At 36.0% G+C, this 12,558-nt stretch overlaps 1 protein-coding gene and 1 long non-coding RNA gene across 2 annotated transcripts; both read left to right on the forward strand.

Moving 5' to 3' along the window:
- The first annotated feature begins 2,577 nt into the window (after positions 1-2,577).
- LOC107881255 (uncharacterized) lies at positions 2,578-5,493 on the forward strand. Its single transcript, XR_001677960.2, has 2 exons — positions 2,578-3,195; positions 3,698-5,493. It is a non-coding gene; the product is annotated as an uncharacterized LOC107881255 (long non-coding RNA).
- A 3,878-nt stretch (positions 5,494-9,371) lies between these two features.
- On the forward strand, positions 9,372-9,974 carry LOC148916801 (putative cysteine-rich repeat secretory protein 21). Its single transcript, XM_089051638.1, has 4 exons — positions 9,372-9,412; positions 9,477-9,622; positions 9,680-9,745; positions 9,811-9,974. The coding sequence occupies exons 1-4, from the start codon at positions 9,372-9,374 to the stop codon at positions 9,972-9,974; spliced, it is 417 nt and encodes a 138-aa protein (XP_088907764.1).
- Positions 9,975-12,558: the final 2,584 nt, after the last annotated feature.

Here is a 12,558-nt window from a genome sequence, read left to right on the forward strand (position 1 = left end):
TATTATTATTTTTTTTTGCAGCTCCCTTAACTGATACAATTATACAAGTGAATGTGTTTGGTATTTAAAATCTAATTAGGTGTTTTACTTGTTTTTTTTTTTTTTTTTGGTTGTAAAATATAATTTGGTGCTTTACTTGTATTTTTTGTCATGGCTTGGGATGTAACTTGTAAGAAACAACTAATTTGATAGTTGGATGATGCTTGTGATTGTGATTTAGTTTTGAAACTTTAAAAAAGCAGGTTATAGCTGAGTTGAATTTACATGATTTGGGTAAGGAAAAATGAAATGGGCTCTAAGGGATGGCCTGTTTGAAAAATTGGCATTGTGAAAAAAAAAACTAACAAAATTGGGCTTTTGAATAAATAAACTAATTAGGTTTTGGCAATTTTACCTATAAAAAAAAAAAAAAAAGATTTTGGCCCAAAAAAAGTGAGTTGGGCTCAAAAAACTAGTGTTGGGCTAAAGCCCAAAACTGACAAAAAAGCCAGAACCGAATCGGAGCCTATCGGGTCGGTCCATTTTCGGTTTTAAGTTTGGACCCAACCCAACTCAAGAACCGATATCCTACTCAGTTCGGCCCACCGAGTCACTCAAAATTGGACTCGACCCGAACCGTGCCCATGCCTAGGTCCTATGCCCCCTCTCAATGTTATTGAGCCCTTTGTTTTCTTAGCACAATTACCAATCTTTTATCAAATTTCAAAGTGCCATTTTTATGTTTTCCTTCTCTCTCTTTTCACTATTATTACTACCCCTTCTATATCTCTTCTTGTCTTATTTTAACTCTAAATTTTGTAGTAATAAACTACAATTGGAATTTCTTAGTGAGTATATTTAATGAAGTACATTTAGTTTCAATATATTCTGCTAGTATCAGTGATGAGTAGATAGTGAATATAATATGTAAAATAATAGAGTATAGTAATCAAATTTAGGGATTTTGTATCAACTAAAAAATTAATTCAAATGTCATTTCAATATTTGAGAGTGCCCCTCTGTACAAAGTCTCTAACTGCACCACTGACGAGTGGGCTTTTTTTTAATACAAATTTATAAATAAACCCAATCCTAGACATGTATTTATAAAAAAACCCAAGCACTATTGAAACATAGAAACACACCCAAAATCAACCCCAAAGTCAACTTTTTGGGTGTGTTTATAAATGGGTTTTGAATGTGTGTAATGATGGGTTTTGGGTGTGTTTATAAAGTGTTTTGGGTGTTGGATTTTTTTATAATTTCAACCTCCATTTTTGGTGTTTTAGTGAAACTCCCTTTTTTTAAATCACGGCTGCTACAAGGCACAATTTTTTTTTTCAATATACATACTATCATTGGCTCATGCAAGGGGACTTTTCTTCAACTGCCAAAACATCGCAGATAGTATACAACTCAGTAGCTAGAAAAAAATGTCAAAATGTAATTTTATTTTATTTTATTCCTTTAACAACCGATAGGGAGGGGGAGGGGGAGGGGGTAATTGAAATTGGGTTTCACAAGGTGCCAACAGGAAGGTTCGAAGATGTCCTCTAACTGCCAAGAAAAATAGAATTATATAAATGTTGCCTCAATTTGAACTGGCTCCGAGCTTATCTCTAATAAGTTGAGTCATTGATGTGTTAAAGACCCATTATCCAGCAAATTTATTACCCTGCTTCTTCTTTACAAAACCTGAGAACAAAACAATAAGCTGGCAAGAGAAGAGATACCACTGTGAAGAAAAGAAAGGAAATTTGTTCGTTGAGAGAGACGAAACAAAGCCTGCTGCAGCACACTGGATATGCTTTTGTCCAAAACCATTCCAGCAGAAGAAAGCAGTAGAGCCAAGAACTGAAATGTGAAGAAAAATACAAATAAAATTTCAGAACAATGAAACAAAAATAATGAAAATGAACCTAGAAGGGAAAGCAGTTATAATATAAAAAGACTCTCTTGAATGTCGTCATTTGCCTGAACTGAACTCCGTCAATGAATCGGAAAAGAAAAATAATCAGGCATGGATCATATTGAAATTGAAGGAAAAACCATACAATTAAGAACCCACTATGCTGTATACGGACCGCGTAGATTTCAGTTTTTATTATTTATTATTTTGCTTTATTTTTTGTCTTTTACAATAATACCCACGCGAATTTTAAATAAACATTTTCCACATCACTTTATTTTATTTTTGTTTTAGGGGTGTTTTTGTCCATTTATTTTATTTTTTGTTTTTGGTGAAGCCCTTTAACTCAACTGCTTTTATGCTGGCTTTATAATAGTGTCTCTCTCACTCTCTTTTGTTTTGTTTTTTTTTTTTTTGGGAAAAAAAACTAATAATAATAGTAAAGAAAAAAGGGCAACACACGCATCATATGCATACACATTATGCCACAAAAGTTCTAGAAATTTAGAAAATATAGAAAACGAGCGATAAAGACTGAACAAAAGGAAAATTAGAAACCTCCTTTCAAAAAGAAAAAAGAAAATTAGAAACCAAGAAAACCTATAAAAACGTAGAACCTTCCTTTCTTCAACTTCGTTCTTCAACTCTCACACACACCCTCTCTCTCTGAGATTCTCAGCACACACTCGTTTACTTTGTGTTCGATGCTTGAAGATCTGCAACTCATGTTCTTTTTTTTCTTTTTTATTTGGTGCTCACTCAAAAGTGTATATATATAGTTGTAACACTCTGACCCAATTTAAGCATTTTATTTAATTGTTTAATTGTGAAATTACATTTTTGCTTTTGGGGGTAGGGGCATTTTAGTAACTTTATTGTTTGGGAAGGAATTTGGAGAATTGAGCAGTATATTTGCAAAGAGCTCGGCATGCTCAATTTCGAATTAAAACAAAGGAATCCCAGTCAAGAAACTGAAAGGACGTGTTGGGAATTCCAAATTTTGTTTTAAGAAACCCTAAATACCTACATCCCTGCACGCGTTATTCTCTATCTCCCTCTCCCTCTCCTCGATGCCTCTTTCTTCTTCTGTGCGCAGCACCAAGGCCGGCAGCGATTCTCGTCGTCCGGCCACGCCAGGTCGTGGGACCAGTCGGAAAAGAACGGCCATCGACTGACGACCTCATCCTTTACCTTTTACGACCAGCACAGCCCCTCCCTGCGACGGATGGAGCTCGGAAAGGCGGAGAGGTTCGCGATTTTTCTGTAGCCGTTTCCGGAGACTCCGGTAACCATTGTCGTCAATGAAGGTATGGTTCTCCATCCATTTTTCGTGCTCTAGCTGTTTATGTACTTGGTTTTGGTTATTTTTGAAGAATGTATTTAAATGGAATCCATGGGGATTTGGATGTTGGTTGGGATAAGAATGAAACTGGTCGGCGCCCATCGCTGGGTTAAGTTTGTTAGTGAGATTTGGTGACCATGAATTGTAGTTGGGATTAGTTGAGATTCGGTAGAAAGATATTGTATGACGATTTTGATTTCCCTTTGCCTGTTTCTTTTATATGTTGGGCTCATTAGTGAATAGGGTTTGTCAGGTTCACACTCATCAGACACTTGCCAATCGATTCTCTTTTGCTTGAAGGGTATTTTTCGAATTGCATGATATGGTTTCCCTTCTTCAATTTGTTTGTGTTCTCACTTTTGCAACTAAGTTCTATTTCTCTATTGGATTTATTTGATATTGTAGCATCTTTGCTAAGCACCCTAGGACTCCCCCCACTAATAACCCTCGTATGTTATGTCATACAGCAGATTCTAAACACACGTCCAAAGGATCAAGAGCTCTGGGGACATCAGCTGGTGCGTTCACTTAAGAATCGTGGAGTTTTTGCCTCTGGGCTGTCTTCTGGAATTGCTGAGAAGGTAAAACTATTGTATCATATTTATCAAGTGACTCAAAATTCAGATTTACTAAGTAATCAGAAAGGTGGTAAAATAAAAAAATTATGTTGCACGGATCCATAATTGGCACATTTGGTGCTTCTAGTTCTGACTATGGAACAAACAACAAACTGGTCAAACTCGAGGTTTTAGTAATAGGGGAGTATGATACCTTGCGTTTCGTAAGGGAAGCTCTTTCTAGAGCCACGTTGGACATGAGTTTGTTGGAAACTAGGCTAGTGTTTCATTATTCATACAAAGATACCCCTTTCATGGTATCTTGTGATGCACTTGAGCGTCCTAACATGATCGTTATGGATCACAACTTTGTTGTTCAATTAGAGAGAGATAAAATCAAGATACTTGTGGACGGATGACGTGGGAAGAAGTGGGGACCGGAGGTTGATGTGACGGTAGTTACAATGGTATGGGCTGGTCATGTGGAGGACGAAGAATTGAACGCTTTGAGGAAACAATGGAGACAAGGTGGCAAAATAGCCTCTCCTTTTCTTGGGTTGATTGATGATGTGTTCTTAGGAGAGTAGCACGATGATCTAGAAGAGATTGCCCCTCTACTTTGGAGCTGCTTTGACTTCGCAAAAGGAAGGAAGGACAAAGAGTCTGGTTAGGAACTGCTCGGCCGCACAAAAGAAAGGAGGGACTTGACCTTTCATGTTTCCTAGCTGCCTGTTCAGAAATCTCTACATTAGAGGAGGACTAACTGCTGAAAGCAGTACTTAATTGTTCTTGGGCAACAAGAAAACAAAGAAATCAGTACTAAGTAGACTCTTTACCCTTCTTCTCTCTTGCAAAGTCAAAGAAACTCCAAAATAAAGGGGAATCTCTTTTAGATCATTAAGTTGCTCCCTTAGGAACACAACATCAATCAGCTAAGGAAAAGGAGAAGTTATTTTGCCGTCTTGTTTCCATTGTTCCTTCAAAGCATTCAGTTTTTCGTCCTCTACATGACCAGCCTGCATCACTGTAACCATTGTCAAATCAACCCTCGGTCCCCACTTCTTCCCACACCATCAGCCCACAAGTATCTTGATTTTACCTCTCCCCAACTGAACAACAAAGTTATGGTTCATAACAATCATGTTAGGACGCTCAAGTGCATTACAAGATACCATGAAAGGGGTATCTTCGTATGAATAATGAAATGCTACCCTGGTTTCCAATGAACCCAAGTCCAACATGGCTCTCGAAAGAGCTTCCCTTACGAAATGCAAGGTATCATACTCCCCTACTACTAAAACCTCGATTTTGAGCACTTTGTTGTTTGTTCTATGGGCAGAATTGGAAGCACCAAATGTGCCAATTATGGATTCTTGCAACATAATTTTTTTATTTAACAACCTTTCTGATCACTTAGTAAATTTGAAATTTGAGTCACTTGATAAATCTGATGCAACAGTTTTACCTTACCAACAGTTTAAGAAGACAGCCCAAAGGCAAAAACTCCATGATTCTCAAGTGAATATAGCGGTTGTACACCTTCGTCATTTTCCAGTACCTTAATACCATCCTCCCTTGCTGAAACTGCTAGCATACTTCCTTTTTAAATCGTAAACAATGAGAATCCTACAGATATTAAAGGCAAGTGTTCTTTCAACTCTTAACATTAACCTCAAAATATATGACAATGAACATAGCCCTCTCAATATAGTGGTCATAACCAAAATAAGAACCTGTATGTCTCCGCACACTACTGGAGCTTCAAAGGTATACAGCTTATCACCAGAGGCAACATCCCAAATCTGCAAACAGATAACCATGATGTTTGCAATTGCAGGCCATAGCCTTATCCATCGCAATGAAGGAAAATGCCATACAAACCAAACCTTAATTGTCTTGTCCTCTCCACAATTTATGATGCATAATTGTTTGTTTATGCGAGTGAAAGCAAGATCACTAACATTATCGACATGGGCATCTATCTGGCAGAATTTCATTAAAAAAATCCGATCAACATATAAGTAATTACAGTCTTAAAAAAAAATGGATAGTTGTAAACAGCCAAGAAACCTTGTTTGTACCCAAATCAGGTTAAACAGTACTAGCAATCACAATTCTAGAAATCTTAAGGGTCACGATATGAAATTAAAAAAGGAAAAGAGAAAGAACCTCTAGGTGGTTCTGTAAATCGTCACCACCATTGACAGGAATATAGTTGCAGTAAATTCGTGGAATAGGCAATACTTGAAATAGAAGTTGGGCAAAAAGTAAGAAGAACAAAAAACTATTCGTAATAACCTGATCTGTGAACTTCAACAATTTCCCCCCTATTAACCAGAAACTGTAATTTACTTTTTCTCATGCATGTAAGGCACACCAAACAGTACGTAAACTAAAATGAATCATGGGAAGTAAGTCCCCTTGAACATACCAAGATGGGAATCAGGACTCCAAATAACCAGAAACAAGCTTTTCCCTGCCGCCTACGTCGCATATTGTTACGCAGGCAATATTTGTTCCAACTGAAATTGGAAGGAAAAAATAATAAATTTAAATCCAGAAACCATACAACCAGAGGACAAGATCAAAGAGAATAAATTCTGGCACGAGCAAACCGAGAGCAGAGTGCGTTGCACCGGATGAAACTCCATGCTAGTGACAGCTGAACCTTGACTCAAATTGACAACAACAGTCTTGGGCAAGTCCTCAAAAGAGTGAAGGGTATGGATGTTCGTGGAAAGAAATTAATAGACAGACCTGCAAAGGTAAGATTTATTTATTGTTTTATATGTGCAAGCAGCTCAGATAATTTACAGCACCATTACCTTAAATGATAACTTATCCATAACCAAAAATACGTATTGTCAAAATTGTATATAGCAGCCGTAAATTGCAAGTAATACTCCTGTCAATTATGGATATAAGTCAGCACCCTTCAAAAGTCTACCAGAGGTGCGAATAAGAAGGCTATAATGCCAAGTCTTGATTTGTCATAAGCTGGATTTTGTTGGTCTAACTTTAGACCTTGCCAAATTGGGTGGGGTCAATTATCGGCTGTATTTCGGCTGTACCAGCCCAAGAGTCTTCTGGTGTCTTTCATTACTATTAACGAGTCTGAAAATCACAGAAGCGTTAGGTCACTAACATATACAGGCTGTAATCACTTCTTTTGGCATATGAAATCATTCACAGAATTGTCTCAGTTAGTAACATATGCTTCTCTTTAGGATTCTATGATGCAATGCAGCCAAGTGTGATGCCCAAGGTCTCTAGGGAATTCCAAGAATCCTACTAGTGTGATGCTATGTTCTTCACTTCTCTACAATTTACAGAAAACATCAAGAGTAAGTTACACAATCAGTAACATTGCTATATATTTTTCTCCCGCTCTTACATCAGTCGATCATAGTCGAAATCTGGAAGTTTTTAGAACAGAAACCCAATATCCGTGTTCCTTTTATAGAGATCTATCAAAGTTTGGTTTAGGATTTATAAGGGATCATATAATTTGGCTTTTGTTCCTTTTCTTTTAAATTTTTTTTTTTTGAATTTACTCCATTCATGGATAATTCCAACAACATTTAGTTTAGTTACGATCTAGACCAGCAGCACCACCCAAGTATACCATTCCTGTTAATTGCAAATAGAGAAGGAAACATATTCTGCAATGAAACATTTTCTGCAATGACATTAGCTTAAAAAAGGACTTCTATGAAACAAAAAAATTAATGGAGTATATTAAGAAAAGACAATAGGAAGCAAGGGAAGGGGTTTTCAGGGCAAGAAAAGATTTTGGCATTCAAGCAGACAAGGAAAAATTTCAATAGAAGCAAACCTTCTCACATTCAGATCTTAGCAGCTCTATAAATGGTCATCTCACAGTACGAAGTTTATTATAGTGAATCCATTCAGAGTGCTAACATTTACCAATGCAAAGTTGAAGGAGATAAACCAATTGTCTTGTTGCCATCAAGTCAGATAAATAACATCAATCTATGGTCTCATAGAAGAATTTTGCACTATGAACAACGCATCTGCTACCAGTGGAAACTTGAAACATGATCAAACAAAATATAAGTGAACATCTTCCCTACACGATATGTACTATGAACAACGCATCTGCTACTTCCAGAGTCAGCTGAGGAATTCACATAAGATGAAATTAAGCTCTTGTTTGAATCTTTTCAATTTAATTCGACAGAGCAGTCTGTGAGGGCGCCAAACTCGTCAATGAAGATCTACAACATCTGAAGGCATTTGACAATAACCTATAGCTGCGAAATGCGACCCATCTGTTTCATTCTTAGGATTGATTGCATATGGCACTTCTTCAAATATCCGTTTAAAAATGAAAGCCCCTATTCATGCATAATGTTATATGTTTGTATCAAGCACGCTAATGTAACACTAACTGTGACATTAACTGTCACACCGTTTTTGAAGAAACTTTTGGCTTGTAAAGATCTGAGTTGTCTCCTTGAGTCTGCTCTGGCTTCCGTGCCACTGCATCAAAATTTCTAGCGTCCCCCGACTATAATCTCAACGTCAGGTGAGTCCCCTTCTGGAAAATAGTCTGTCATTGGAATCCAACCCAGCTGGCAGTCCTCTATCCTCCTTCTTAACCGCAAAGCCAAGTCCCACAAAATCAATACTTGAAACTGACAATTTTCCCTTCTTGTCTACTATCTCATTCCCCAAGTTTCACCCAGTACCTGAAATTACATAATTCATTCTTGAGCAGAACCTCCAATAGTATTTTGTGTTTGCTATCACCTTAGAAAACTCCAGTGCATTGCTCAGAAAAATAATGGAAAAGCAAACTTAGAAAAACAAAAATCAAAACATAACTTATCGATTATTAAACCTTCTACCATTTATGAAGAAGCAAATAAACGAACACCTAATTTTATGTAAGTCTACGGCAAGTACCTGTTTCACTCTGTCACTCTTCAGCTCTAATTTCAAATCTTTTTTTTTTTTTTTCCTCTTTTCAAAATTACCTGAAATTTTGTCACTCTGTTAATATCACCACCCACGATGCCTTTACTCTTGTTGATGCCCAAAATCAGGGACAACTTAGGTGGAAGAAGTGTCAAGTCTTCATCAAGACAAGAGGGTTGTGGACCTTAGGCAAGGAGAGATCCTGCAAAAGAAGTAGGGAAAAGTAGGTTACATAATAATTTTGGTAAAGTAACAGTAAATATGAAAAGTAATTACTCTTTTTACTTGGGCACAATTCCTCTTTTATAGATAAGTGTAAGAGAGAGTTTGCATAAAGTTTCGATGGGGATTTTGCACTCGTTGTAGTGGTGACACGTGTTCATAGTTCTAAGTTCTGTAATTGAGAGCTTCGGCAATCACCTTCGGCAGGCTTTCAGTATGCCTGCTTACTGGTCCTCCAGTCCTAAATATGCTTGGTTGATTATAGTATAAACAGTAGGCCCCTAAGTTTGTAATCAAGAAGTGGCTTCTGGATTGGGAACTTACGAGACGTTGGACAATCAAATCGAGTATTTTTGGTATAGCAGGCACCATAGGGTGTTCCCCAGTCCCCCAAGTTTGGAAGCTAGAAGTTGTGTCGACCATGGGGGTACTTGGCGAAGCTGCTGAGTTGGCATTTGTTGGGTAGGAGAAGAAGCGACCCACAATAAACTAGTTAGTGCACATCTAAGTCTTTAATAGAACGAAGTACTTCTACATATGGGCTAGCACAATGTTGGAATTCTATTCGACAAATAAAATGTTTTGCATCATGCAAAAGCTGCCTCAGTATAGCTAGTTTAGAGCTTCTCAAGCGCTGCCCTCACAATCGAGGAGCCATAATTTGGATGAAAGGTTGCCTTTTAAAATACTCTGATACATTTTTTTTTTTTTTTGGTATAATTGATACAGATAATGAGTTTTATGAGATAAATTCAAAATTCAATGATCATCCAAACTTGGTTAAATATGAAGTTGGTGAGCTGTTCGCTCGATTAACTTCTAAAATTGTCAATGAACATTTGTATGCTCGGGGACGAGAGATGTGTTTGACCAAAAAACACTTTATGGTATGGTTGAATGTACTAGGGATCTTTCTAGAGTAAATTGCATGAATTGTCTTAATTTTCTACTAAGAGAATTTCTAGATTCCAGTTATAAAATGAGAGATTGCGTGTTATTTGTGGGAATTGTATGTTATATTTGAATTTTACCACTATTTTTAAGTACATTTGTTTTGGAGAATTTACTCTTTGTGAATGTGAGTGCTAAGCTCTTCCTAGAAATGGTAATAAACTATAGTCTTAGTAAATATTACTTATGGCCAATGAAGCTTAGCATAGTAGAAAAGGGCCTTGCTTGCATAACAAAGGTCTCAAGTTCAAACTCCTATAGCATCATAGTTGTGTGTGTGTGTGTTTGTGAGAGAGAAAAATCTATCACTTGCATTCAAAAAAATGAAATTATTACTTATGGTAATTAAAAAGTAAATTACATTTGCATTCATATATTTTATTTGTACAATAAAGGTGAGAGTAATGGTAGACATACCATATTTTCATACTAATTTTTTATACTTTCTTAATTGGAATATGGCACATATATCTATCACCCTTTTTGTCTTATTATTATTTTTTTTAAAGAATAAACTAAGGGCAACTCCATCACAATACTTAAAGTCATACTCCATCAACCATACACAAAGCTTCAATAATTTAATGTTGTAACTTTGAAAAAAATAAATTTTTAAAGTTTAGTCTCATATATACCCAAACCTTTGGTTGTGGAACCTAATTCTTTAAATCATGTAAAATTTGTAGGGAATAGGGTTTTTGAGGAAAACTTAAATATGTTATTGGCACAAATGTTATGTACCTAAAGAAATTCCACATTTGTGATACCATAGTAAACTAGCCAGTGGCATATCTAAGTGTCTATAATAGAATAAAGTACCTCTGCATATGGGCTAGCACATTGTTGGACTTCTATTCGGCAATTAAAGAACTTGGTATCATGAAAAAACGGCCTTAATATAGCGCTTAGAGCTTCGCTAGTGTTGCCCTCACTGTCGAGGAGCCATAATTAAAATGAAAGGTTGCCTTTTAAAATAGTTATATACGAATTTTTTTGGGTATAATTGATACAGATAACGACTTTTATGTGATAAATTCGAAATTCAATGATTATCCAAAGTGATTCAATATGAAGTTGGTGAGTTGTTCACTCGATTAACTTCTGAATTTATCGATGAAAAATTGTATGCTAAAGGGACTGGAGCTATGTTTGACCAAATAAACTTTACGGTATGGTTGAATGTACCAAGGATCTTTCCGGAGTAAACTAAGAAATCAAAGAATTTATAGATTCAAGTTATAAAATAATAGGTAGATGTGCTATTTGTGAGAGTTGTTATATTAGATTAGGGACGGACCATAGGCATGGCTAACCTGGGCAACGGCCCAAGTGGCTTTTTTTTTCCAACCCATAAACAAATTATAGCCCAGCCAATTGAATAACCTTCCATCCTAAGGAATTCCTTGCACTGCACGTGGAGAATAAAATGGAGAAAAGGAAACTCACATCTCTACGCATAGGGAAAAAAAGAAAAAGAAAAAAAAGAATGCATAGCCAATGGAAAAAAAAGAAAGAAAAGCAGAAGAAATTGTTTATGTCCCCCCTTGACTAGGTGTATTATTATTTGTTGTTATCAATGAAATTATATCATACTGTCGAGTTTTCTATCTACTTAGTATATTTATATATTTTAAATTTAGCCCAGTCAAGTTTGAAATCCTGGGTTCGTCCCTGTATTAGATTTGAATTTTACCACTATTTTTAAAAACATTTGTTTTGGACAATGTACTCTTTGTGAACGTAAGTGCTAAGCTCTTCCTAGAAATGGTAATAAACTAGAGTCTTAGGAAATATTACTTATGGTCAACGAGATTTGGCCTAATGAAAAAGAGTCTTAACTTGCAGAATAGAGGTCTCAAATCCTCAATCAAAGATTACAAAATAAGATAATTCAAAATCCATAAACTTACAAGATCAAGGACGATAAGGGACAAGAGAGAGTCTCAACGTGACACAATGCGAACATAGAATAATAAGGAAACATTCTATGAGATAAACTCAGTATGTGGACAAAAGTACGGTTTGTAAATATTATTATGAACATACGGACCCCCTAACTTTCACATTCTCTTGAAAAAAACTTCATAAAAAAGGTCAGAACTAATATAACCAAATCCGCTTCAAAGCTCAATAAGCTGATATTAAACTCAAAATAAACTATTTATTTAATTCATGAAGAACTGTAAATATGAAATATCAACTTATCAACTTAATGACTACCAATTTAAGCTAAAAGCTGTAAATATGGTAGAAGTGTTAGTTTATTGCAAACTCATACCCAAAAATATCATCATATTGAAAATACTTAAAATCACACTAATAAGTGCTTGGGTGAAAAGATGGGAATACACTTGTGCAAAGCTCAACGCATAGGCATGCGAGATATGATGGCCATATACATATGCAGAGTAATCTCGATGCACATGCGTGCAAAACCTTCTTTATATGTGAAACGGATTGTTATAATTTCTTGGCAAATATCAACGTAATAGGATGATTTTTCATGATAAATCCCCTAATGTTAGCTGGAGTAACTACTATTAAACAAGTACTGCATAATTTATGAAATATTCATAAGACTCAAGATAGAGGAAAATGAAGAATGTCAGAGAGACGGGCTAGCGGCCTACTACTAGCAACATTAATATTATCACTAA

This window comes from Prunus mume, linkage group LG5 (genome assembly GCF_029339155.1).
Source record: "Prunus mume cultivar Tortuosa linkage group LG5, ASM2933915v1, whole genome shotgun sequence".
NCBI classification, from domain to species: Eukaryota; Viridiplantae; Streptophyta; class Magnoliopsida; order Rosales; family Rosaceae; genus Prunus; species Prunus mume.

Bases quoted from the DNA above. Each gene is read 5' to 3' on its own strand.
- LOC148916801 (XM_089051638.1), top strand. From the start codon at position 9,372: ATGGGGGTACTTGGCGAAGCTGCTGAGTTGGCATTTGTTGG. The intron at 9,413-9,476 runs GTAGGAGAAGAA...AATAGAACGAAG, and splicing joins GCTGAGTTGGCATTTGTTGG to TACTTCTACATATGGGCTAG. The intron at 9,623-9,679 runs GTTGCCTTTTAA...TAATTGATACAG, and splicing joins AGCCATAATTTGGATGAAAG to ATAATGAGTTTTATGAGATA.